The 27,043-nt window shown below is 44.9% G+C and overlaps 1 protein-coding gene across 1 annotated transcript in view; it reads left to right on the top strand.

Moving 5' to 3' along the window:
• Positions 1–26,187, top strand: part of LOC106582484 (trafficking protein particle complex subunit 10) — a 32,422-nt gene extending 6,235 nt beyond the window's left edge. Inside the window, exons 4-23 of the mRNA XM_014165639.3 lie at positions 1,026–1,225; positions 1,477–1,672; positions 2,589–2,700; positions 5,302–5,549; positions 7,590–7,736; positions 10,200–10,314; positions 10,553–10,629; positions 11,110–11,201; positions 11,456–11,596; positions 12,026–12,138; positions 12,536–13,065; positions 13,364–13,505; positions 16,934–17,092; positions 17,596–17,825; positions 19,620–19,720; positions 21,929–22,049; positions 22,257–22,421; positions 23,542–23,725; positions 23,928–24,122; positions 24,307–26,187. Coding sequence (XP_014021114.3) covers positions 1,026–1,225; positions 1,477–1,672; positions 2,589–2,700; positions 5,302–5,549; positions 7,590–7,736; positions 10,200–10,314; positions 10,553–10,629; positions 11,110–11,201; positions 11,456–11,596; positions 12,026–12,138; positions 12,536–13,065; positions 13,364–13,505; positions 16,934–17,092; positions 17,596–17,825; positions 19,620–19,720; positions 21,929–22,049; positions 22,257–22,421; positions 23,542–23,725; positions 23,928–24,122; positions 24,307–24,554 — 3,516 coding nt within the window. The 3' untranslated portion in view covers positions 24,555–26,187. The remainder of the gene's footprint in view (positions 1–1,025; positions 1,226–1,476; positions 1,673–2,588; positions 2,701–5,301; positions 5,550–7,589; positions 7,737–10,199; positions 10,315–10,552; positions 10,630–11,109; positions 11,202–11,455; positions 11,597–12,025; positions 12,139–12,535; positions 13,066–13,363; positions 13,506–16,933; positions 17,093–17,595; positions 17,826–19,619; positions 19,721–21,928; positions 22,050–22,256; positions 22,422–23,541; positions 23,726–23,927; positions 24,123–24,306) is intronic.
• The last annotated feature ends 856 nt before the right edge of the window (positions 26,188–27,043 follow it).

The following is a 27,043-nucleotide window of genomic DNA, read 5'->3' as shown; positions in this document are numbered from 1 at the left end:
CTTCCTTCCTTCCTTCTCCTAATGAGTGTAACCTGGCTGGCCCCTCAGTTTGTTCAGGGAGAGAAGGGAGATCAGTGGAAAAGTGCTGAGGAAACAGAAATGTGTTGATGTACTAAAAGGGCGGTTCACTTGTTTTAAGGAAGTGCAGTCCAGTCAGCGACTCGTGACCGACATGGGAAACAGTGCGTAATGGATAGCTATTGCAGAGAGCCTTTGTTGTTTTAGAAGCACTTTAGTATATCAAGGCTGTTGGACTCATTAAAGAGTAAATGTCATTCATCCAGGACATTTGATAGTAATGACTCCTATAGAGGTTTTCACCACTACTATTTCCTGGCATTTGATGCCCTGAAAAGGGACTGGAAATGCATAGTGTTTTGTATTTACTCGTAATGTGAGAGAGTTACTTTATGATTGTCTGAACAGTGAACACACAAAACATACCTCATTGTTATTGTTATTGTTGTTAGTGTTATTGTTATTATTATAATTATTAATAGTATTGTTATTATTGTTATTATTACTATGACTGTTATTTTTATTGTTATTGTTATTGCTGTTGTTGTTGTTGTTATTATTGTTATTATTAATGTTGTTATTATTATTGTTATTATTATTACTATGATTGTTATTGTCATTATTACGGTCATTATTATTGTTATTATTATTAATGTTGTTATTGTTATTATTATTGTTATTGCTATTATTATTGCTGTTATTATTATTGTTATTGCTGTTATTATTGTTATTATTGATGTTGTTATTATTGTTATTATTATTGTTATTATTATTATTGTTATTATTGATATTATTATTATTATTGTTGTTATTGTTGGTATTATTGTTTTTATTGTTGTCATTATTATTATTGCTATTATTTTTGTTGTTATTATTATTATTATTGGTATTATTATTATTATTATTATTAGGGGTTCAGAAAGGACTAACCAATGAGTTCTAACAGATTAGAAATTATTTCTAAACAACTTTATGAATGAATAATGAACTGTCAATAAACCCTCTAGGACACAGAGGTGTACAAGGCGTCAGTCAGGGACAACATGATGAGGTGGCAGGGCAACCTGCGGCTCCACGGGTCAGCTGACTGGGTCATCGTTGTCGTGGAGACCAGCGACACCAAGAAGAAGAACAAGACCAACATCCTGCCTCGCTCCTCCTTAGTGGACAAGATCCGCAACGACTTCTGTAACAAGCAGAATGACCGGTGAGACACACAAGATACAAACAAAATGGACACACTTACAACACAAGATACAAACAAAATGGAGGCTGGAAATGAGAAACACAAATAGCCAGAAGAAAGAATTGTTCTGACAGATCAGATACAAATGTCTTTCCTTCTCTCTCTCTCCTTCTCTCTCTCTCCTTCTCTCTCTCCTTCTCTCTCTCTCTCTCCTCTCCTCTCTCCTCTCTCTTTCTCTCTCCTTCTCTCCTCTCTCTCTCTTTCTCACCTAGTTGTGTGGTTCTGTCAGACCCTCTAAAGGATTCGTCCAGGTCTCAGGAGTCGTGGAGTACCTTCCTGCTGAAGCTGAGGACTCTACTGCTGATGTCCTTCACTCAGAACCTGGGACGCTTCGAGGAGGACATGCGCACACTCCGGGAGAAACGCGATCAGCCCGGCTGGAGCTTCTGTGATTACTTCATGGTACAGGTAGGTCTGTGCTTGTACCTGCCAGTCTGTGTGTCTTAGGTGAATCTGTGGTTTTATACAGGAAGAAGAGGATTTGTTTGTTTGTTTATTTATATATATATGTATGTATGTATGTATGTATGTATGTGTGTGTATATGTGTATATGTATATATTAGTATACACTACCGTTCAAAAGTTTGGAGTCACTTAGAAATGTCCTTGTTTTTGAATGAAAAGCAAATTTTTTTTGTCCATTAAAATAACATCAAATTGATCAGCAATACGGTGTAGACATTGTTAATGTTGTAAATGACTATTGTAGCTGGAAACAACTGATTTTTTATGGAATATCTACATAGGCGTACAGAGGCCCATTATCAGCAACAAACACTCCAATGTGTTACCATGGCACGTTGTATTAGCTAATCCAAGTTTATAATTTTAAAAGGCTAATTGATCATTAGAAAACCCTTTTGCAATTATGTTAGCACAGCTGAAAGCTGTTGTTTTGATTAAAGAAGCAATAAAACTGGCCTTACACTAGTTGAGTATCTGGAGCATCAGCATTTGTGGGTTCGATTACAGGCTCAAAATGGCCAGAAACAAAGACCTTTCTTCTGAAACTCATCAGTCTATTCTTGTTCTTAGAAATGAAGGCTAGTCCATGTGAGAAATTACCAAGAAACTGAAGATCTCGTACAACGCTGTGTACTCCTCCCTTCACAGAACAGCGCAAACTGACTCTAACCAGGATAGAAAGAGTGGGAGGCCCCGGTGCACCACTGAGCAAGAGGACAAGTACATTAGAGTGTCTAGTTTGAGAAACAGACGCCTCACAAGTCCTCAACTGGCAGCTTAATTAAATAGTACCCGCAAATTAGTACCTGTTTGATCACGTGTGATGTGTTGTGTGTATCTGTGTTTTGTTGTGTGCAGGAGGAGTTGGCCTTTGTGTTTGAGATGCTGCAGCAGTTTGAGGATGCTCTGCTCCAGTATGATGAACTGGACGCGCTCTTCACTCAGTGTGTTCTCAACTTCGGGGCTGGAGGTACATGTACAGCAACTCCCTCTCACGCAAGCTTTATAAGTCATCTAAAAAGTGTCTTTGGAAAGTATTCAGACCCCTTGACTTTTTCCACATTGTGTTAGGTTGCAGCCTTATTCTAAAATGTATTAAATTGTTTTTTTTCCCATCAGTCTACACACAATACCCCATAATGACAAAGTAAAATCGAGTTTTTAGACATTTTTTCTAATTTAATAAAAACAATTAACAATTATCACATTTACATAAGTATTGAAACCCTTTGCTCTGACACTTGAAATTGAGCTCAGGTGCATCCTGTTTCCATTGATCATCCTTGAGATGTTTCTACAACTTGATTGGAGTCCACCTGTGGTAAATTAAATTGATTGGACATGATTTGGAAAGGCACACACCTGTCTATATAAGGTCACACAGATGACTATGCATGTCATAGCAAAAACCAAGCCATGAGGTCGAAGGAATTGTCCGTAGAGCTCCGAGACAGGATTGTGTCGAGGCACAGATCTGGGAAGGGTACCAAAAAAATGCAGCATTGAAGGTCCACAAGAACACAGTGGCCTCCATCATTCTTAAATGGAAGAAGTTTGGAACCACCAAGACTCTTCCTAGAGCTGGCCGCCTGGCCAAACTGAGCAATCGGGGGAGAAGGGTCTTGGTCAGGGAGGAGACCAAGAACCCGATGGTCACTCTGACAGAGCTCCAGAGTTCTGAATCTGGGAGAATCTTCCAGAAGGACAACCATCTCTGCAGAACTCCACCAATCAGGCTTTTATGGTAGAGTGACCAGACGGAAGCCACTCCTCAGTAAAAGGCACATGACAGCCCGCTTGGAGTTTGCCAAAATTCAACTAAAGACTCAGATCATGAGAAACAAGATTCTCTGGCCTGATGAAACCAAGGTTGAACTCTTTGGCCTGAATGCCAAGCGTCACATCTGGAGGAAACCTGGCACCATCCCTACGGTGAAGCATGGTGATGGCAGCATCATTCTTTGGGGATGTAGCAAAAATAATTTAAAACCTGTTTTTCCTTTGTCATTATGGGGTAATGTGTGTAGATTGATGATGATAACTTGTTTTTAATCCATTTTAGAATAAGGCTGTAACGTTACAAAATGTGGAAAAAGTCAAGGGGTTTAAATACTTTCCGAAGGTATAATATTATATGCCATTTAGCAGATGCTTTAATCCAAGGCAATGTACAGTCATGCGTGCTTACGTTTTACGGACGGGTGGTCCCGGGAATCGAACCCACAACCCTTGCTTTGCAAACAGAATGCTCTACCAACTGAGCTAAAGGACCACATAAATATATAGCCACCTCCCGAGTGGTGCAGTGGCCTAAGGCTGTGCCACTAGAGATCCTGTCACAGCTGGCCGCCTTCGGGAGACCCACAATTGGCCCAGCGTCGTCTGGGTAAGGGGAAGGTTTGGCCGGCAGGGATGTCCTTGTCCCATCGCGCATTAGCGACTCCTGTGGTGGGCCGGTCCTTGGCACGCTGACACGGTCGCCAGGTGTACGGTGTTTCCTTCGACACATTGGTGCGGCTGGCTTCCGGGTTAAGTGGGCGTTGTGTCAAGAAGCAGTGCAGCTCGGCTGGGTCGTGTTTCGGAGGACGCACGGATCTTGACCTTCGCCTCTCCCGAGTCCATACGGGAGTTACAGCGATGAGACCAGACTGTAACTTCCAATTGGCCAACACGAAAATGGGGAGAAAAAAGGGTAATAATAAATAAGTGCCACAAACTCCCTCTCACAGAGCGGCACGTCTTGCTCTTCATTGTAATCAGAGGGCTGATATAAACACTATACATACCAGTCTCTCTTGGCTAAGAGTTGAGGAGAGACTGACTGCATCACTTCTTCTTCTTATAAGAAACATTAACGTGTTGAAAATCCCAAATTGTTTGCATAGTCAACTTACACACAGCTCTGACACACACACACTTACCCCACCAGACATGCCACCAGGGGTCTTTTCACAGTCCTCAGGTGCAGAACAAATTCAAGAAAACGTACAGTATTATATAGAGCCATTATTGCATGGAACTCTGTTCCATCTCATATTGCTCAAATAAACAGCAAAGCTGGTTTCAAAAAATAGATCAAGCAACACCTCACAGCACAATGCCTCTCACCTATCTGACCTAGATTGTCTACATATCAATACATACACACAAACTATGTGTGCCTTTTTTTATATGGATGTAGTTCTGTTCTTGTCTATTAATTGTTCTGTATTATGTCATGTTTTGTGTGGACCCCAGGAAGAGTAGCTGCTGCTTTCGCAACAGCTAATTTACATTTACATTTTAGTCATTTAGCAGACGCTCTTATCCAGAGCGACTTACAGTAGTGAATGCATACATTTCATACATTTTTTCCCGTACTGGTACCCCATGGAAATCAAATCCATAACCCTGGCGTTGCAAACACCATGCTCTACCAACTGAGCCACACGGGACCAGCTAATGGGGGTCCTAATCAAATACACCCCTGAACAATACCCCAAAATCACTCAAGCTTTATAAGTCAGCGACTCAATACATTAAAATCAGCATATAGTTGTGTCTTTCTGCTCGTCTCTGTGTCTGTGTGTAGACGGGGCCAACTGGCTGGGTTCCTTCTGCTCCCCGGTGAAGAGCTGGACTGGCTTGCTCCTGCGGCGCCCCATAGACATGGAGAAGAGAGATGGGATCCAGAGCGGGCAGGCTAGCCTGCTGGAGCTACGCAGCTACCTGTTCTGTCGACAGTGTACCCTGCTCATCTTTCTCCAGAGGCCCTGGGAGGTGACACAAAGAGCCCTGGAGCTGCTGCATAACTGTGTCCAGGAGCTATGCCTGCTGGAGGTACGGTTACTGGGTGGTGATGGGGTACGGTTACTGGGTGGTGATGGGGGTACGGTTACTGGGTGGTGATGGGGGTACGGTTACTGGGTGGTGGTGATGGGGTACGGTTACTGGGTGGTGGTGGTGATGGGGTACGGTTACTGGGTGGTGGTGATGGGGGTACGGTTACTGGGTGGTGATGGGGGTACGGTTACTGGGTGGTGGTGATGGGGTACGGTTACTGGGTGGTGGTGGTGATGGGGTACGGTTACTGGGTGGTGGTGGTGATGGGGTACGGTTACTGGGTGGTGGTGGTGATGGGGTACGGTTACTGGGTGGTGGTGGTGATGGGGTACGGTTACTGGGTGGTGGTGGTGATGGGGTACGGTTACTGGGTGGTGGTGATGGGGTACGGTTACTGGGTGGTGATGGGGTACGGTTACTGGGTGGTGGTGATGGGGTACGGTTACTGTTTGGTGGTGATGGGGTACGGGCACTGGGTGATGGGGTACGGTTACTGGGTGATGGGGTACGGTTACTGGGTGATGGGGTACGGTTACTGGGTGGTGGGGTACGGTTACTGGGTGGTGACGATGGGGTACGGTTACTGGGTGGTGGGGTACGGTTACTGGGTGGTGGTGATGGGGTACAGTTACTGGGTGATGGGGTACGGTTACTGGGTGATGGGGTACGGTTACTGGGTGGTGGTGATGGGGTACAGTTACTGAGTGGTGGTGATGGGGTACGGTTACTGGGTGGTGGTGATGGGGTACGGTTACTGGGTGATGGGGTACGGTTACTGGGTGATGGGGTACGGTTACTGGGTGGTGGTGATGGGGTACAGTTACTGAGTGGTGGTGATGGGGTACGGTTACTGGGTGGTGGTGATGGGGTACGGTTACTGAGTGGTGGTGATGGGGTACGGTTACTGGGTGGTGGTGATGGGGTACGGTTACTGGGTGGTGGTGATGGGGTACGGTTACTGGGTGGTGGTGATGGGGTACGGTTACTGGGTGATGGGTGATGGGGTACGGTTACTGGGTGATGGGGTACGGTTACTGGGTGGTGGTGATGGGGTACAGTTACTGAGTGGTGGTGATGGGGTACGGTTACTGGGTGGTGGTGATGGGGTGGAGTTTTCTCGCCGCTTCGGCCTCACTTTTCTTTTTCTCTCTCTCGCTCCTTCGCTGTCTCTATCTCTCTCTGTCTCTCTCTCGCTCCTTCTGTCTCTCTCTCGCTCCTTCGCTGTCTCTCTGTCTCTCTCTCGCTCCTTCGCTGTCTCTCTCTGTCTCTCTCTCGCTCCTTCTCTGTCTCTCTCTCGCTCCTTCGCTGTCTCTCTCTCACTCCTTCGCTGTCTCTCTCTCGCTCCTTCGCTGTCTCTGTCTCTCTCGCTCCTTCGCTGTCTCTCTCTCGCTCCTTCGCTGTCTCTATCTCTCTCTGTCTCTCTCTCGCTCCTTCTGTCTCTCTCTCGCTCCTTCTCTCTCTCTCGCTCCTTCGCTATCTCTCTCTCTCTCTCTCGCTCCTTCGCTGTCTCTCTCTGTCTCTCTCTCGCTCCTTCTCTGTCTCTCTCTCGCTCCTTCGCTGTCTCTCTCTCGCTCCTTCGCTGTCTCTGTCTCTCTCGCTCCTTCGCTGTCTCTCTCTCGCTCCTTCGCTGTCTCTGTCTCTCTCTCGCTCCTTCGCTGTCTCTATCTCTCTGTCTCTCTCTCGCTCCTTCTGTCTCTCTCTCGCTCCTTCTCTCTCTCTCGCTCCTTCGCTGTCTCTCTCTCGCTCCTTCGCTGTCTCTCTCTCTCGCTCCTTCGCTGTCTCTCTCTCGCTCCTTCGCTGTCTCTGTCTCTCTCTCGCTCCTTCGCTGTCTCTCTCTCGCTCCTTCTGTCTCTCTCTCGCTCCTTCTGTCTCTCTCTCGCTCCTTCTGTCTCTCTCTCGCTCCTTCGCTGTCTCTCTGTCTCTCTCTCGCTCCTTCGCTGTCTCTCTCTCTCCTCTCTTTTTCACAGATGTATCTTGCTCTGTTTAATAACAAGCGTTTTGCAGTGTGCTGTTAGCTAAACTGTTGTTGTTGTGTAGGTGTCTATGCTGGAGGGTGCATTAGACTGCTGGGTCTTCCTCAGCTGTCTGGAGGTGCTGCACCGGATAGAAGGCTGCTGTGACCAGGCCCAGCTAGAGGCTAATGTCTCCCACACTGTGGGCCTGTGGGCCTATGCTACTGACAAGGTAGGTTTCTTCCTAGGTTCCTGCCTTCTAGGATTTTTTCCTAGCCACTGTGCTTCTGCCTCTGCATTGCTTGCTCTTTGGGGTTTTAAGCTGGGTATCTGTAAAGGACTTTGAGACAACTGTTGATGTAAAAAGGGCTTTATAAAATACATTTAATTTGATTGGTTAAAGCAGGGGTCGGCAACCCAAAATGTTGAAAGAGCCATATTGGACCAAAAAAAACAAAAAACAAATCTGTCTGGAGCCGCAAAAAATTAAGTATTTTATAAGCCTTATAATGAAGGCAACACATGCTGTAAGTGTCTATATTAGCTATATTAGCCTACTATCAAAATTATAAGTAGGCTACAAATACATCATGTTTGAGAATATCTGCTCGCACAGGTATGTTGATCCAAAAATGGATAATACTCCAAATGCATATTTCTTCATGTTCCCTTAACTGTCAGGAAGAGCATTCCATGTTTCAAACACAACTCAGATCGTGATGGGCTTCTTTGAACTCTCTCAGGGAGGGGAAGTGAGAGAGCGTGCCTCACTGTACATCTCTGGTGAATACAGTCAGCTTGCGCTCGAATGACAAAACAGCTTCCAGCATTTGCAGTGCAGTGTTTCCCCGCCCCTGGAGACTTTTATTCAGCATGTTTAGGTGACTTGTCATATCCACCATAAAGTGCAGTTTTTCCAGCCACTCGGTATCTTCCAGTTGCGGGTAGTTCAGGTTTTTGCTTTTCAGGAATGTTTTCACATGTTCTAAACAAGCAACAAAGCGACGCAAAACCTCACCCCTGGACAGCCATCGGACTTTGTTGTGTAGCAGGAGATCGGAATATTCGCTGTCAACTTCATCTAGCAATGCACGGAACTGACGGTGGTTTAATGCTTTTGCAATTATCTTGTTCGCCATCTCGATGACAAGGTTCATCACCTCCATACACTCCGGTGGGAATGTTTGTGCACACAGTGCTTCTTGGTGCAAGATGCAGTGAAATGCAAGCAGATTTCGATCCAACGCCTTCTGTAGTAAAGTCACAAACCCCTTTTGTGATCCTCTCATACTGGGTGCCCCATCTGTAGCCACTGAAATCAGGTGGTTGGTGTTTATTCCATTGTCATTTAAACACTTCAGCACAGCCTCACATATGTCCTCCCCGCGTGTTTGGCCTTTCAGTGGTATTAATTCGATCATTTCTTCTTGCGCCCCATCAGAGTTCACATACCTGCATAACAGCGCTGCCTGTTCAATATCGATCACATCACACGACTCATCACAGGCAATTGAGTATGCTGGAGCTGAATTAATGTCCTTGATTTGCTGATTGGTGTTGTTGCCTGCCATTTTAATGGCCCTTTCCTTCACTGTCTTTGCGGAGAGAGGCATGTCTTTAATTTTCTGTATTATCTCGGTTTTGTTTTTGAAGTCTGAAAATAGGTGCTCTGATATTTTAATGAATGAATCCTTCATGTAGTCACCATCTGTGAACGGTTTTCCACGCTTTATTATCTCCCGGGTTGCAACAAAAGTAGCAGCAGTAGTGGAGTTTGGAGATGCAATCCACTTCTTAAATCTATCTTTGCGCTCCTCTAATTTCTCCAGAAGTAATGCAATCGCACTTTTTCTCTCACTCCCAACTGGGTACTCGGCTGCAAATGTAGCATGCCTCCCCTGGAAATGTCTTTCCACGTTACTCTTTTTGTTATTTGACAACTTCTCATTACAAAGCAAACATGCAGGCAATCCTTCCGCATTGGCAATGAAAGCAAATGATTCGGTCCAAGAACTGTGGAATCCTCTGTTCTCCTCAGCCATCTTTCTCTTTTTCCCTTTGGGATCCATGGCCCATGACACACCCGCCGGTTTGTTTGCAACAGCCACCTGTCTGGCACTACGCCGAGCTGAAAGAAACGTGTGTCGCAGGCTATGACGTAAATCTTCGTTGACAGAAATGTTGAAATTAAATATTTATTATACACATTTTTACAGCATTGGATAATAAATTATATTAAAACAAAAAATATATTCACACCATCTTTTTCCATTTTCATATTTTTGAAAAAGCTCCAGGGAGCCACTAGGGCGGCGCTAAAGAGCCGCGGGTTGCCGACCCCCGGGTTAAAGGTAGCACAACATTATTATATTATAACTACTGTAAATGTACCTCATAACTAGGCTACCTGCCTAGGTTCAATGTGAGTAGTGGTTAGAGCATTGGGCCAGTAACCGAAAGGTTGCTGGATCGAATCCCCGAGCTGACAAGGTGAAAATCTGTCGTTCTGCCCCTGAACAAGGCAGTTAACCCACTGTTCCCCGGTAGGCCGTCATTGAAAATAAGAATTTTTTCTTAACTGACTTGTCTAGTTAAATAAAAAATTACAATTTTATATTGTTTATTTTCTTAACTTCTTTCAAACCCAACTCTACCCTCCCTCCCTCTCTCCCTCCCTCCCTCCCCCCTCTCCCAGCTGAAGTCTCTGGGCTATATGTGTGGTCTGGTGTCAGAGAAGGGTCCGCTGTCTCTGGAGCTGAACAGAACTGTGGACCTGCTGGCTGGACTGGGGGATGAGAAGGCTGAGACTGGTGAGGGAGGGGGTGGGTCATTGGGGAGTATACAAATTATAGGCAGGAATAAAACCGTAAAACATTTTAATGGGAAACAACATTAGCTTGATATAGGCTCTCAGTAGATTGGCATTGACGAAGCAGACAGGATGAGATATAGGCTCTGAGCCAAATGCTACAGCAACGTGCAGAGCACTCCTCTAGTGGGATCATTCCTCACTTGTCCTAGTCCTCTTCTCTCCTACCTCTCTTTCAGTCCACAGCTTGCAGAGCCCGTATAAAAAACTGAAGGAGGCCCTGTCTTCTGTGGAGGCGTTTGAGAGACATTATCTTGTAAGTTCAGAAATGAAACATGTTGGTTTGTGTGTGGTGACAGGCTGTCAGATAAAAAGTATGTCGGCTTGATTCATTAAACTAAACGGCATCAATTTATCCCCCTGTGCCTCCATCCCTCCTTCCTTCCCTCTCTACTCCCTCCCTGCCTCCCTCCCTCCTTTCCTCCCTCCATCCCTACTTTCCTAATTTCCTTCCTCCATCCCTCCTTTCCTCCCTCCTTTCCTCTTTCCCTCCTTTCCTCCCTCCTCTCCTCCTTTCCTCCTCTCCTCCATTCCTCTCTCCCTCCTTTCCTCCTTTCCTCTCTCCCTCCTTTCCTCTTTCCCTCCATTCCTCTCTCCCTCCTTTCCTCCTTTCCTCTTTCCCTCCATTCCTCCTTTCCTCCCTCCCTCCTTTCCTCCCTCCCTCCTTTCCTCTTTTCCTCCCTCCCACCTTTCCTCCATCCTCCCTCCTTCCCTCCATCCTCGATCTGTCCATCAGGAGTTGTCCCATGCTGCTGTGGAGATGTACAGGGCCATCGGCAGGATGAGGTCAGCACGGCTCGTTGGGATGAGCCTGGCTGAGTTCTACATGTAAGAGACCGTGATGGTCATCATTCCACTTCCGCCTGGAAATGTCTTTCTACTGTCTTCTGCACAGTCAAGAAGTCAAGTACAGGACATGTAGTAACTTCATTTTGTGTGTGTGTGTGTGTGTGTGTGTGTGTGTGTGTGTGTGTGTGTGTGTGTGTGTGTGTGTGTGTGTGTGTGTGTGTGTGTGTGTGTGTGTGTGTGTGTGTGTGTGTGTGTGTGTGTGTGTGTGTGTGTGTGTGTGTGTGTGTAATAAGGAGGAAGGGTAATCCTGAGCAGGCGGAGAGCTTCTTGCAGAATGCTCTGAGGTCATACGTGTCAGAGGGGTGGAGCCTACCTGTAACTCACACCAGGAAGCAGATGGCTGAGTGCCAGAAACTGCTGGGGAAGACAGAGAAGTATCCCCAATCAATGAAACCCCAAAGAGCAAGTAAGGCAGAGGCAGGAGCACAGTGGCTAGGAAAAACTCCCTGGAAGGCAGGAACCTAGGGAGAAACCTACAGAGGAACTTTCACTGGATGTAAATGAGTAGAAAAGTGTAATGCCAAAGATGTCAATTGTTGTCATTATGTAATCACTTTGAATGAATGCCATTCACTTTTTCTATATTCAGATTCAGAGAACTTTGATGTCCTCAGAGAGGCTATTCATTTTGCAGCAGTCATAACACACAATTTTTAATAAAAACAAATAAGAAGAAAACGACAACAAATAGCGAAGGATGTTTACAACTATAAGCTAGTCTGAAGGACCAATTTCTTTCGCATATTGTAGCTCTTGTTCTCATTGCCCATTGGCTGCTGGTTTCCTTGACAACCCACCCTTAGCTACCTGCAGACAAGTGCCTTGTTGGCAGGTGATGCCAATCTGACCAATGAGGAGAGGATTCACTTCTGTCAGGAGATCCTGACTTTCGCCAACCAATCAACAGACAGCAAGGGTAAGCAGCCAATCATAGCAGATTATTTTAGTCAGTCAACGTGGTTTAGGTCTAACCCTGTTCCTGGAGAGCTACCCTCCTGTCCTGTAGGTTTTCGCTCCAACCCCAGTCGTAACTAACCTGGGCCTCGTTCGATTGCCAAACGTTTTCGAATGTTTGTGGATAGAAATACCATTGATTGGAGCCGACGTGATTCCTCATTCTACATGTCAGAGAGGCGTGTTTGTTCTACGTAACATATTTCTATCGGAAAGTTCCAGAACGTTGCGTCCTGCTGAACGTGTCAGGTGCGCTAGGTTAGTGTTGGAGCCCTGATGTAAATCCATATTCATTGACACGTTATTATATTTCACAGTGCCCCTGTCTCTCTCTCCCTTCACCTCTTATCCCTCTACAGCCCAGAAGGTGGCGCTCAGTATGAGTTCTTTCGCCCAGCTCAAGCAGCTGCAGTTCCGCCCGGCAACAGCCACGGTACACTCTGGCACCGCCCTGCAGGTGGAGTTGTGTCTGCGCAGCTTGATGCCTGTGGCCATGCCTCTGGAGCAGCTGGCTGCCAGTGTTCACTTAAACCTGGAGCAAGGAGAGACTATCGGGCAGACCAGGGGGCCACCGAGACGGCCATACCCAGGGACGGTGCTTTTCCCCCTGGGTAACTCCTCAGCGATGCACCCATCCGCTGCTGGTCCTTCTCTGGAGCTGGAAGAGATCCAGGACCGCAGCCCCTCGGACCCTCGTACACTCAACTCCACCGGCATGGTGTGTAAGAACACACACCTGGTCATGCGTCGTCATGACAGCAGCCCGTCACCGGACACGCCCAACCTTGTCAGCCCAGTTCCTGTTGTCATGGATGACGGGGCAAAGATGCTAATGAGTGGTGATGTCACTCTGCTGCCGGGCAACAACAGCATTGTCTTCAGTGTACCAGTAAGACCCTTATTATAATGCTGTGATTGTCCTCTTCCACAGGACAGGGCTGTTACTGCAAATACAGGACGTCATTATCACTTGAGATTGTAGATTGTCTATTGACTCTTTTTTCTCTCTCTCTCTCTCTCTCTCTCTCGCTCCCTCTCGCTCCCTCCCTCTTTTGCTCCCTCGCTCGCTCGCTCTCTCTTTCTCTCTCTCCCTCTCTCGCTTCCTCCCTCTCTCGCTCCCTCCCTCTCTCTCTCACTCCCTCTCTCTCTCGCTCCCTCTCTCGCTCCCTCTCTCTCCCCTGGTGTAGAGTCAGGAGCTGGGTACCTACACATTGCGTCAGCTGTGTGCCACAGTGGGCCAGGTCCAGTTTGTCCTCCCTCACATCTCTCCTCTGGTCCAGTATGAGGTCTATTCTCAGGAGCCCCAGCTCACTGTGGAGCCCCTCACAGGTCTCTCTCTCTCTCTCTCTCTCTCTGGCACATTTAGTTTGAGTTATTTGCACCAAAGAAAACAAGTGATAGACAACAATACAGATAAAAACTACATTTAATAAAACGGTGTACAGGTATGGTTGGAATCCAAGGGCTTATATGAAAACCAAACCACAAAAAAACTAGATACAAGTACAAAAATAAAAAAAGGTTTGTTAAAACAGATTAAACAACTACTAATTGAAACACTCAAATTGTGTCTATGATACACACAGTTCAAATCTGGGGAAGTAGATACAGGGCCTCATTGACAAAATCCAGAAGTATACCTTTAAGAAACATTTTGCAACAGAATCTGCGGACCCCGATGGCAATAAATGTATAAAACCGAAAGCTTACCTTGACTTGGAAGAGTTACAGTGTTGGATAGCCTAGCTTGCTAGGCAACATATATAGCATTCCTCTCTGTTTGAGTCAGGATGTTGAGTAGGCTTAAATTAGCGGCATTAGCTAAGTAAGTGAAAGGTAAACTGAGAAAAAAAAGAAATATAGCTAACTTTCTTGCCTTTCTCTCTCTTTGAGTCAACTACTCACCACATTTTATGCACTGCAGTGCTTATGCTTTCAGTACTAGATTCATTCTCTGATCCTTTGATTGGATGGACAACATGTGAGTTCATGCTGCAAGAGCTCTGATAGGTTGGAGGACGTCCTCTGGAAGTCGTTATAATTACTGTGGAAGTCTATGGAAGGGGGTGAGAACCATGAGCCTCCTAAGTTTTGTATTGAAGTCAATGTACCCAGAGGAGGACAGAAGCTGTCTGTCCTCCGGCTATACCATGGTGCTACCCTAGAGGGTGCTGTTGAGGCTTCGCTAGACCTTCATTGCAAAACAGTGTTTTAATCAGTTATTTGGTGACTTGACTATATTTAGTATACTTTTATCTAAAAAATATCACTTTTTTTTTGTTTCACAAAAAATAAATGTAGGAAATTCACTGAGGAGGATGGTCCTCCTTTGAGGAGCCTCCCCTGCCACACACATTAATATGCTGAATCCATACTCAGTGGTGTAAAATACTTAAGTAAAAATACTTTAAAGTACTACTTAAGTAGTTTTTTTTAGGGTATCTGTACTTTACTTTACTATTTATATTTTTGACAACTTTTACTCCACTACATTCCCAAAGAAAATTATGTATTTTTTACTCCATACATTTTCCCTGACATACAAAAGTACTCATTACATTTTTTATGCTTAACAGGACAGGAAAATTGTCAAATTCATGCACTTATCAAGAGAAGATCCCTGCTCATCCCTACTGCCTCTGATTTGGCGGACTCACTAAACACAAATGCTTCATTTGCCATATACAGTTGAAGTCGGAAGTTTACGTACACTTAGGTTGGAGTCATTAAAACTCGTTTTTCAACCACTCCACAAATTTCTTGTTAACAAACTATAGTTTTGGCAAGTCGGTTAAGACATCTACTTTGTGCATGACACAAGTAATTTTTCCAACAATTGTTTACAGACAGATTATTTCACTTGTAATTCACTGTATCAAAATTCCAGTGAGTCAGAAGTTTACATACACTATGTTGACTGTGCCTTTAAACAGCTTGGAAAATTCCAGAAAATTATGTCATGGCATCATCAAATGACATCATTTCAGTCAATTGGAGGTGTACCTGTGGATGTATTTCAAGGTCTACCTTCAAACTCAGTGCCTCTTTGCTTGACATCATGGGAAAATCAAAAGAAATCAGCCAAGACCTCAGAAAATAAATTGTAGACCACAAGTCTGGTTCATCCTTGGGAGCAATTTCCAAACGCCTGAAGGTACCACGTTCATCTGTACAAACAATAGTACGCAAGTATAAACACCATGGGATCACGCAGCCGTCATACCACTCAGGAAGGAGACTCGTTCTGTCTCCTAGAGATGAACGTACTTTGGTGCGAAAAGTGCAAATCAATCCCAGAACAACAACAAAGGACCTTGTGAAGATGCTGAAGGAAACAGGTACAAAAGTATCTATATCCACAGTAAAACGAGTCCTATATCGACATAACCTGAAAGACCGCTCAGCAAGGAAGAAGCCACTGCTCCAAAACCGGCATAAAAAAGACAGAATACAGTTTGCAACTGCACATGGGGACAAAGATTGTACTTTTTGGAGAAATGTCCTCTGGTCTGATGAAACAAAAATAGAACTGTTTGGCCATAATGACGATCATTATGTTTGGAGAAAAAAGGGGGAAGCTTGCAAGCCAAAGACACCATCCCAACCGTGAAGCATGGGGGTGGCAGCATCATGTTGTGGGGGTGCTTTGCTGCAGGAGGGACTGGTGCACTTCACAAAATAGATGGCATCAAGAGGATGGAAAATTATGTAGATATATTGAAGCAACATCTCAAGACATCAGTCAGGAAGTTAAAGCTTGGTCACAAATGGGTCTTCCAAATGGACAATGACCCCAAGCATACATCCAAAGTTGTGGCATAATGGCTTAAGGACAACAAAGTCAAGGTATTGGAGTGGCCATCACAAAGCCCTGACTTCAATCCTCAAGAAAATTTGTGGGCAGAACTGAAATATTGTTTGCGAGCAAGGAGGCCTACAAACCTGAATCCGTTACACCAGCTCTGTCAGGAGGAATGGGCCAAAATTCATTGTGGGTAGCATGTTGAAGGCTACCCAAAACGTTTGACCCAAGTTAAACATTTTAAAGGCAATGCTACCATATACTAATTGAGTGTATGTAAACTTCTGACCCACTGGGAATGTGATGAAAGAAATAAAAGCTGAAATAAATCATTCTCTACTATTATTCTGACATTTCACATTCTTAAAATGTGAAATGTCTGACCTAAGACAGGATTTTCCTAGGATTAAATGTCAGGAATTGTAAAAAACGGAATTTAAATGTATTTGGCTAAGGTGTATGTAAACTTCCGACTTCAACTGTATAAGGACTTTGAAATGATTTATACTTTGTCTTTTGATACTTAAGTATATTTTAAGTATATTTTTGAAATTACATTTACTTTTGATACTTAAGTATATTTTTTAAACCAAATACTTTTAGACTTTTACTCAAGTAGTATTTTACTGGGTGACTTTCACTTTTACTTGAGTCATTTTCTGTTAAGCTATCTTTACTTTTTTTAATCTTTACTTTTACTACAGTATGGCTTTTGGGTACTTTTTCCACCACTGTCCATACTGTGTTTTCCTTGTCTTAAGTATGTTTTTACCCTTTGTCCTATGATTTTGATATAGGACAATTTCATTGCTGTTTTATGTAATGCATTTAGTGTTTGAAAAAATATATATATTGTATGTTTTGTTGTTGTTTATGGTGACTGTCATATATTGAAAATTGTAAATACAATGTTTGAATGGACCATTTTCAAAAACACACATTGTCTCTGTCTCAGACCAGCTGCTGGCAGGCCTCACCCAGAGGGCAAAGGTCAGGCTGCAGACAGGTCACTACACTGTGAAGAAGGGAGATGCCCTGCAGCTCACTAACATAGACAGCATGCTCATCCTCACCTCCTCCTTCTGCCCTGCTACCATCCTCAACAGCACTGCAGGTCAGAACAGAGAAATCGTGAGAAATTTTCACATATGAAATTCGGTTCCCTGGTTCGGTATCCTGGAGCGTTTCTACAAAAAATATAGAGATTAAAAAAAAAATACGTTTCGCTTCCACAAGCCCTGAAAATAACATTTTCAAGACACATATTCTACATGATGTTATGAGCAAGCTAGTTTGTTTACAATAAACGAAAAGTTACAAGCGAAATGCGCTGCCGCGTCACAATACCTGGCACTCGTTTCAGCCAGGGTTCGTTTGCGTTTCACACATGCTTTATGGCTCGGATGAGCGCACTAAATGCTCCAGGATCCGGACATGTGAAAGCACCCTAAGTTGTATCCTGATCCTAGCTGTAGTTTTCTGCTCGTCCGTGTCTTCCTTCTCAACTTAGTTCCGCACCAATCATCTTTCCTCATCCCTCACTGAGTATCTCATTTTTTTTCCTCTCTCTATCTCTCTCCTCTCCTCTCCTTTCCTCTCCTCTCCTCTCCTCTGCAGAGCTTGTGGGTGAGAGTGTTCTGTTCATCCAGTCGTCTGACAAAGTGACCTGTATCTCTCTACCTCCCACCCCTCCCTATCACACCCTGGAGTTTCAGCTGGAGGTACTGTGTGTCATCCCTTCTGACCCAGTCCGGCCCGAGAACCAGAGACTCACAAACGGAGAGATACGCCACCGGCCCCGGAGCTACAGCCACCCCGATAACCACATGACCGCCATCAACCAGAGGGTACTGAGGACAGAGATATGTTTGCACAGTACATGATCTTGTTAATAGCAATGCAGGATAAATAACGTAGATAGTGATTTTCAATGACTTTCAGGATTTGTTATGCATTTCGTCTACAGTCGTGGCCAAAAGTTTTGAGAATGACACAAATCATTTCCACAAAGTCTGCTGCTTCAGTGTCTTTAGATATTTTTGTCAGATGTTACTATGGAATACTGAAGTATAATTACAACCATTTCATAAGTGTCAAAGGCTTTTATTGACAATTACATGAAGTTGATGCAAAGAGTCAATATTTGCAGTGTAGACCCTTCTTTTTCAAGACCTCTGCAATCCGCCCTGGCATGCTGTCAATTAACATTTCTTGGCCACATCCTGACTGATGGCAGCCCATTCTTGCATAATAAATGCTTGGAGTTTGGCAGAATTTGTGGGTTTTTGTTTGTCCACCCGCCTCTTGAGGTTTGACCAGAAGTTCTCAATGGGATTAAGGTCTGGAGAGTTTCCTGGCCATGGACCCAAAATATCGATGGTTTGTTCCCCGAGCCACTTAGTTATCACTTTTGCCTTATGGCAAGGTGCTCCATCATGCTGGAAAGGCATTGTTCATCACCAAACTGTTCCTGGATGGTTGGGAGAAGTTGCTCTCGGAGGATGTGTTGGTACCATTCTTTATTCATGGCTGTGTTCTTAGGCAAAATTGTGAGTGAGCCCACTCCCTTGGCTGAGAAGCAACCCCACACATGAATGGTCTCAAGATGCTTTACTGTTGGCATGACACAGGACTGATGGTAGCGCTCACCTTGTCTTCTCCGGACAAGCTTTTTTCCGGATGCCCCAAACAATTGGAAAGGGGATTCATCAGAGAAAATGACTTTACCCCAATCCTCAGCAGTCCAATCCCTGTACCTTTTGCAGAATATCAGACTGTCCCTGATGTTTTTCCTGGAGAGAAGTGGCTTCTTTGCTGCCCTTCTTGACACCAGGCCATCCTCCAAAAGTCTTCGCCTCACTGTGCGTTCAGATGCACTCACAACTGCCTGCTGCCATTCCTGAGCAAGCTCTGTACTGGTGGTGCCCCGATCCCGCAGCTGAATCAACTTTAGGAGACGGTCCTGGCGCTTGCTGGACTTTCTTGGGTGCCCTGAAGCCTTCTTCACAACAATTGAACCACTCTCCTTGAAGTTCTTGATGATCCGATAAATGGTTGATTTAGGTGCAATCTTACTGGCAGCAATATTCTTGCCTGTGAAGCCCTTTTTGTGCAAAGCAATGATGACGGCACGTGTTTCCTTGCAGGTAACCATGGTTAACAGAGGAAGAACAATGATTCCAAGCACCACCCTCCTTTTGAAGCTTCCAGTCTGTTATTCGAACTCAATCAGCATGACAGAGTGATCTCCAGCCTTGTCCTCGTCAACACTCACACCTGTGTTAATGAGAGAATCACTGACATGATATCAGCTGGTCCTTTTGTGGCAGGGCTGAAATGCAGTGGACATTTTTGGGGGGGATTCAGTTCATTTGCATGGTAAAGAGGGGACTTTGCAATTAATTGCAATTCATCTGATCACTCTTCATAGCATTCTGGAGTATATGCAAATTGCCATCATACAAACTGAGGCAGCAGACTTTGTGAAAATTCATATTTGCGTCATTCTCAACTTTTGGCCACGCCTGTACATTGTCAAGTCAAATATTATTTTTCTTAATTTATAAAGAATTGGATGGCTTATTTTGAATGGAGACAAGTAACATATTCTATCATTGTCTCTGTCTGTTCTCTGTGCACAGATGTCTATAGACTGTCCCTGGTCCATCTACTCCACTCCAATATCACTCACCTTCTACATCCCCTTTAAGGCCAAGCACTCACTACTATCAGCAGGGAACAGGTAAACCCTCACTACTATCAGCAGGGAATAGGTAAACCCTCACTACTATCAGCAGGGAACAGGTAAACCCTCACTACTATCAGCAGGGAACATGGAAACCCTCACTACTATCAGCAGGGAACAGGTAAACCCTCACTACTATCAGCAGGGAACATGGAAACCCTCACTACTATCAGCAGGGAACAGGTAAACCCTCACTACTATCAGCAGGGAACAGGTAAACCCTCACTACTATCAGCAGGGAACAGGTAAACCCTCACTACTATCAGCAGGGAACAGGTAAACCCTCACTACTATCAGCAGGGAACAGGTAAACCCTCACTACTATCAGCAGGGAACAGGTAAACCCTCACTACTATCAGCAGGGAACATGGAAACCCTCACTACTATCAGCAGGGAACATGGAAACCCTCACTACTATCAGCAGGGAACATGGAAACCCTCACTACTATCAGCAGGGAACAGGTTAACCCTCAGTACTATCAGCAGGGAACAGGTAAACCCTCACCACTATCAGCAGGGAACATGGAAACCCTCACCACTATCAGCAGGGAACAGGTAAACCCTCACTACTATCAGCAGGGAACAGGTAAACCCTCACTACTATCAGCAGGGAACAGGTAAACCCTCACTACTATCAGCAGGGAACAGGTAAACCCTCACTACTATCAGCAGGGAACATGTAAACCCTCACTACTATCAGCAGGGAACAGGGAAACCCTCACTACTATCAGCAGGGAACATGGAAACCCTCACTACTATCAGCAGGGAACATGGAAACCCTCACTACTATCAGCAGGGAACAGGTTAACCCTCAGTACTATCAGCAGGGAACAGGTAAACCCTCACTACTATCAGCAGGGAACAGGTTAACCCTCAGTACTATCAGCAGGGAACAGGTAAACCCTCACTACTATCAGCAGGGAACAGGTAAACCCTCACTACTATCAGCAGGGAACAGGGAAACCCTCACTACTATCAGCAGGGAACATGGAAACCCTCACTACTATCAGCAGGGAACATGGAAACCCTCACTACTATCAGCAGGGAACAGGTTAACCCTCAGTACTATCAGCAGGGAACAGGTAAACCCTCACTACTATCAGCAGGGAACAGGTAAACCCTCACTACTATCAGCAGGGAACAGGTTAACCCTCAGTACTATCAGCAGGGAACAGGTAAACCCTCACTACTATCAGCAGGGAACATGGAAACCCTCACTACTATCAGCAGGGAACAGGTAAACCCTCACTACTATCAGCAGGGAACAGGTAAACCCTCACTACTATCAGCAGGGAACAGGTAAACCCTCACTACTATCAGCAGGGAACAGGTAAACCCTCACTACTATCAGCAGGGAACAGGTAAACCCTCACTACTATCAGCAGGGAACAGGTAAACCCTCACTACTATCAGCAGGGAACATGGAAACCCTCACTACTATCAGCAGGGAACAGGGAAACCCTCACTACTATCAGCAGGGAACAGGTTAACCCTCAGTACTATCAGCAGGGAACAGGTAAACCCTCACTACTATCAGCAGGGAACATGGAAACCCTCACTACTATCAGCAGGGAACAGGTAAACCCTCACTACTATCAGCAGGGAACAGGTAAACCCTCACTACTATCAGCAGGGAACAGGTAAACCCTCAATACTATCAGCAGGGAACAGGTAAACCCTCACTACTATCAGCAGGGAACAGGTAAACCCTCACTACTATCAGCAGGGAACAGGTAAACCCTCACTACTATCAGCAGGGAACATGGAAACCCTCACTACTATCAGCAGGGAACAGGGAAACCCTCACTACTATCAGCAGGGAACAGGTTAACCCTCAGTACTATCAGCAGGGAACAGGTAAACCCTCACTACTATCAGCAGGGAACATGGAAACCCTCACTACTATCAGCAGGGAACAGGTAAACCCTCACTACTATCAGCAGGGAACAGGTAAACCCTCACTACTATCAGCAGGGAACAGGTAAACCCTCACTACTATCAGCAGGGAACAGGGAAACCCTCACTACTATCAGCAGGGAACAGGTAAACCCTCACTACTATCAGCAGGGAACAGGTAGCCCGGGGAAAAAACAACACCTAGTATTCAAATCTTACCCTACGAGGTCCGGGGTACTGCTGGTTTTCTGTTTGTAGGTCTGAAAGCATTTGACCTTTTTGACCGCTACCCTTTGACTTGACTCACAGGAAGTACATCCAGGTGTGTCTGCAGAACGTGTCAGATGTGACCTTTCACCTGATGGACCAGAGGCTAACAGATCATGAGTCCTCTCTGGAGCTGCAGTCCCTCAACACTAAAGCACAACAGGTAACTTAACAATGAGCCATCATAAGAGCCATAAGCTCTGACAAGTCTCAATATCAGCAATATTCCAATAGCCCTATTTTCATCACAGATTTAAGATCTTTACTTTTGTAACTTTCACCTGATGTAAGGTGCAGTAAGGTGGTTCTCTCTATATATATAGTTGGTGTACAGTGAGCAGTGTGTGGTTCTCTCTCTCTATATATATAGTTGGTGTGCAGTAAGCAGAGTGTGTACTGCGTATGGAATGTGAGGTGGAAGGAAAACATGCCACTCTGTCTACAGTGTGTGTTCTCTGCCAGCTTCTCTTCTGCTTCTGAGGAAGTCTCAGCCTTCAAACCCTACCACTACGAGTTTCAACTGGAGAGAGTGACAGTGAGTAGCCTAATGTATAATGTACCTGGTACCTACCTGATCCTTAAAGGCCCAGTGCAGTCAAAGTTCTGTGTTTTGTATCATATTGTACAACAGCTGATGAAACAAACACTGTAAAAGTGTGAAACATTTTCATCAGTTTTATTTCCTGGTCATTTCTGATTGAAAATCCAATCTACACAGGTTCTACTAATCAGCATATTTGCATGGGTAGAGTTTTAGCTTGCCTGGCGACATCACCAGGCCATATAAGTTAAAAGACCAATAACAGAGTTTCAAACCTCTCTACCAATAACAGCTAGTTTTCAGGTTCCATATCTCTCCCATTAGGCTCATCCAATTATGCCCCTCATTTAGACCACTCCCAGACAGTCATAGCAAAATTATTGCTTTAGCTTTTTGCTAAACAGCTATTTTTGTTTCTTTTTTTACCATTTTTACTGTGTTCTACCCGACTGTGTTCTACTCGACTGTGTTCTACTCGATTGTGTTCTACTCGACTACTGTGTTCTACTCGACTACTGTGTTCTACTCGACTACTGTGTTCTACTCGACTACTGTGTTCCACTCTGCGTCTGCGTCTGTGTTCCACTCTGCGTCTGTGTTCCACTCTGCGTCTGTGTTCTACTCTGCGTCTGTGTTCTACATCTGTGTTCTACTTTGCTGTGTTCTACTTTACTGTGTTCTTCATCTGTGTTCTACTTTGCTGTTTTCTACATTTGTGTTCTACTTTGCTGTTTTCTACATTTGTTCTACTTTGCTATTTTCTACATCTGTGTTCTACATCTGTGTTCTACTTTGCTGTGTTCTACATCAGTGTTCTACTTTGCTGTGTTCTTCATCTGTGTTCTACTTTGCTGTGTTCTTCATCTGTGTTCTACTTTGCTGTTTTCTACATCTGTGTTCTACATCTGTGTTCTACTTTATATCTGTGTTCTACATCTGTGTTCTACTTTATATCTGTGTTCTGCAGGGTTGGGGTCAATTGGAATTATTCAGTCAATTCAGAAAGTAAACTGAAAAGTAGAAATTATGTTTTTCAAAAGTTGTTAACTTCTTTTAAATTCAAATCAGTTCCTGATTTCAAAATTGAGCCCAACCCTGGTGTGTTGTGTTGCAGACACTGTACAGTGTGAGGGCAGAGATCATGCCTGCAGCTGGTCAACAAAACTGTCATTCTGGCTCCCTCTGTGGGCTGGAGATGTCCATCACACGACTGGCTGAACCTGAGGATGATGGAGGGACAGAGGAGAAAGGGCAGACAGAGACAGAGGAGGTCTGCTCCACCAAGCTCATGTATGAAGGTAAGTGTGCATAAACTCGTAAAGTGGATTTACTTCAAGTGGTGGATTTTAGTCGTGTGTGTGTGTGTGTGTATGTGTGTGTATGTGTGTGTGTGTGTGTGTGTGTGTGTGTGTGTGTGTGTGTGTGTGTGTGTGTGTGTGTGTGTGTGTGTGTGTGTGTGTGTGTGGTGAGCACATTAAACCCATCTCTGTTCTCCCCCAGTGGCAGACAGCAGCAGTAGCTGGGTGGTGTATGGCAGAAGTTCAGGGCTGGTGTCCATGCCAGCGGATGCTAATGCCAACTACAAGGTACAGGTTGAGTTGATGCCCCTGTTTGCTGGCCACCTGCCATTCCCTGACATCAAGGTGTTTAAGTACCTACCTCCAAGTGCCAACTCTGCCAGCCAACCTGATACAGGTGAGTCCTACCTCCCTTCTTCAGGCTCTCTCCTCCTCTCACAGATGTATGACTCTCACAGGGCTAAATCCTAACTTGACATGTGTATATTGGATATTCATACAAATCAACCATTGACATGAATTAATGTTTTTAATTGTTTATTATGCCGGGTGCTAACTCCCCTTTACTCTTCTGTTCACAGACGGCTGTGTAGAAAACGACACCCTCTACCTGCTGGACCGGCCTCTGGACGACCAGGGGGACACGGCCAGCATCCGTAGCCAGGGAAGTGTCCACTCTGTGGGCAGCGGGGAGCACCAGTCCAGGGTTCTCCCCATGCCTCGCCTGGAGCCCTTCAGCCCGGGACAGGTGTTCAACCACAGCCAGGGATGCCAGGTCCTGGTGCTGCCCTCTACGGATGACCACGTTCTGGAGATCAACGCTACGTGACCCTGGTGGTTGGTCAACACCCATCACCATCACTTCTTGCCCCAGACCTCCTGTGGGGCTCCGCTGTTCTGGAGCTCTAAGTTTGGTTGGGACCCAAAAGTAGCTGTTCTAAGACCAGACTATGGACTCTGACTGTGGGCTCTGCTAGCTGGACTAGCCCCCCGAGCCTGGAGCGGACACAGTCACATCAGTAGAGCCCTGATGAACTAGACACACCACAACTTGCTGATGTCTGGACATATGTTTTCCATCTCCCCCATTCTCCTCTTCTTCAGACTGTGTTTTGACTCAGTGAATAGATCTGTCTGACTACTGGGTCGTCTTGCCCCATCCTCCTCTTCTTCAGACTGTGTTTTGGCTCAGTGAATAGATCTGTCTGACTACTGGGTCGTCTTCCCCCATCCTCCTCTTCTTCAGACTGTGTTTTGACTCAGTGAATAGATCTGTCTGACTACTGGGTCATCTTCCCCCACCCTCCTCTTCTTCAGACTGTTTTGACTCAGTGAATAGATCTGTCTGACTACTGGGTCGTCTTACCCCATCCTCCTCTTCTTCAGACTGTGTTTTGACTCCGTGAATAGATCTGTCTGACTACTGGGTCGTCTTCCCCCATCCTCCTCTTCTTCAGACTGTGTTTTGGCTCAGTGAATAGATCTGTCTGACTACTGGGTCGTCTTCCCCCATCCTCCTCTTCTTCAGACTGTGTTTTGGCTCAGTGAATAGATCTGTCTAACTACTGGGTCGTCTTCCCCCATCCTCCTCTTCTTCAGACTGTGTTTTGGCTCAGTGAATAGATCTGTCTAACTACTGGGTCTCAGAAAAGGGAGAGGACACACATTGTCAAACCCTGTTGACATACAAGGCAATCTTGTCCTCCCTCAAACTTCTGTATTAAACTCAAATGCAACAAAGCCCTGAGTATAGTAACGTGTGTGTGACTGTGTGTGACTGTGTGTGACTGTGTGTGACTGTGGTATGCTCACAAACTGATGGAAATTGTGTGTCCCACAAAGTTGTATGTCTCAGCTATGTACACATTCCTGTCTCCTTCTGGCCTTTCACCATTCTCACCAAACCCACAGTCCACAACTAACATTGTAGTTACACTGCCCTCATCTGACCACTGTACATACTGTTATGTACATAAATGTACAAAAGCTGAAGAACAGACGCACATCCAGGTACTTTCCACAGGTGCTGGAGTTGTAGACAAAACTCATGGAAAACAGAAAGGAAAACGCTGCACACTGCTGCACATGCTGCCAGGTGATATTTATTTATAACAACATTTTGACCCTAAGGTCTTCATCAGGCATCCATATCCCAGGTGGGGGTGGAAGATCATTTTTTATATATATATATATATATATATCTCTATATAGGGGCAGTACTCAGTGACATCAATTACTGAAACAGATGTATTACATAGTTTCACAATATTAACATTCACAGTGAATGTGATCAATATTTATAGTAATATACATACAATATTCAATTAGGATTTTTTTTAAACAATTTAGACTTATTGGAACTATAAAAATGGTTTCAAGTCAAACTCCCTGTTAAGGCCAAGAGGAGGCAGTGTGTTCAGCCTGTGGATCCAGAAAGATATAAATAAATGTGACAATGAAAAGAGACTCCCTGTCGTTTCTCTGCAAGGCTCTACAACAGTAAACAATACAAGATGGACTCCCTGTCGTTTCTCTGCAAGGCTCTACAACAGTAAACAATACAAGATGGACTCCCTGTCATTTCTCTGCAAGGCTCTACAACAGTAAACAATAAGATGGAGGGGGAGGGGTGTGGGGCACGGCCGTTACAGTGTTTTTGGGGGGGTCAGGGTTGGTGCTGGTGTACTACTACTATTCACGTCAATTCTAAACTGGATTCAGCTCTAAGCTGGATTCAGCTCTACTACTATTCACATGTAAATTCTAAACTGGATTCAGCTCTAAACTGTACTCAGCATCCTAAAGTCCATTCACATCCACCACACCTAAATTGTAAAAAAAAAAAAAAGTTATTTAACTAGGCAAGTCAGTTAACTGCAAGCATTGCAGCGCAATCACTAGCCTGCTATTCAGTGGAGTGGGTGTGAGGTCCCAATTCTGGGTTTAAGGGTCTCTTTTCCAAGCTTATAATGATAAATATTCAACATTGGCCATGCTGTCAATCCAGCATAATTTCGCCACGCTCAAAACAAGTGTTAACTCGGAACTGGGAAATCTGACTTCAATGAGTTCAAGACAACTTGGAATTCAGGAAAAAACAAACTAGCTCCGACTGGGAAAATACTTTTGAACGGTCATCCAACTCGGAATTGTAAGTCAGGAACTCGGGCCTCTTTCTAGAGCTACGACCTGAAGATCACTGACGTCATCATGATTCATCCTCGTTTTTTTCCCAGAGTTCCCAGTTGTCTTGAAAGCACCATAAATCCAGAGAATGGTAGACTTTGATGACAAAGTCTGATGACAAACTTTGCCCAC

The sequence above is a fragment of the Salmo salar genome, chromosome 21 (assembly GCF_965601325.2).
Source record: "Salmo salar chromosome 21, fSalSal1, whole genome shotgun sequence".
In the NCBI taxonomy this organism is placed as follows: domain Eukaryota; kingdom Metazoa; phylum Chordata; class Actinopteri; order Salmoniformes; family Salmonidae; genus Salmo; species Salmo salar.
This window is presented reverse-complemented; position numbering and strand designations above follow the sequence as displayed.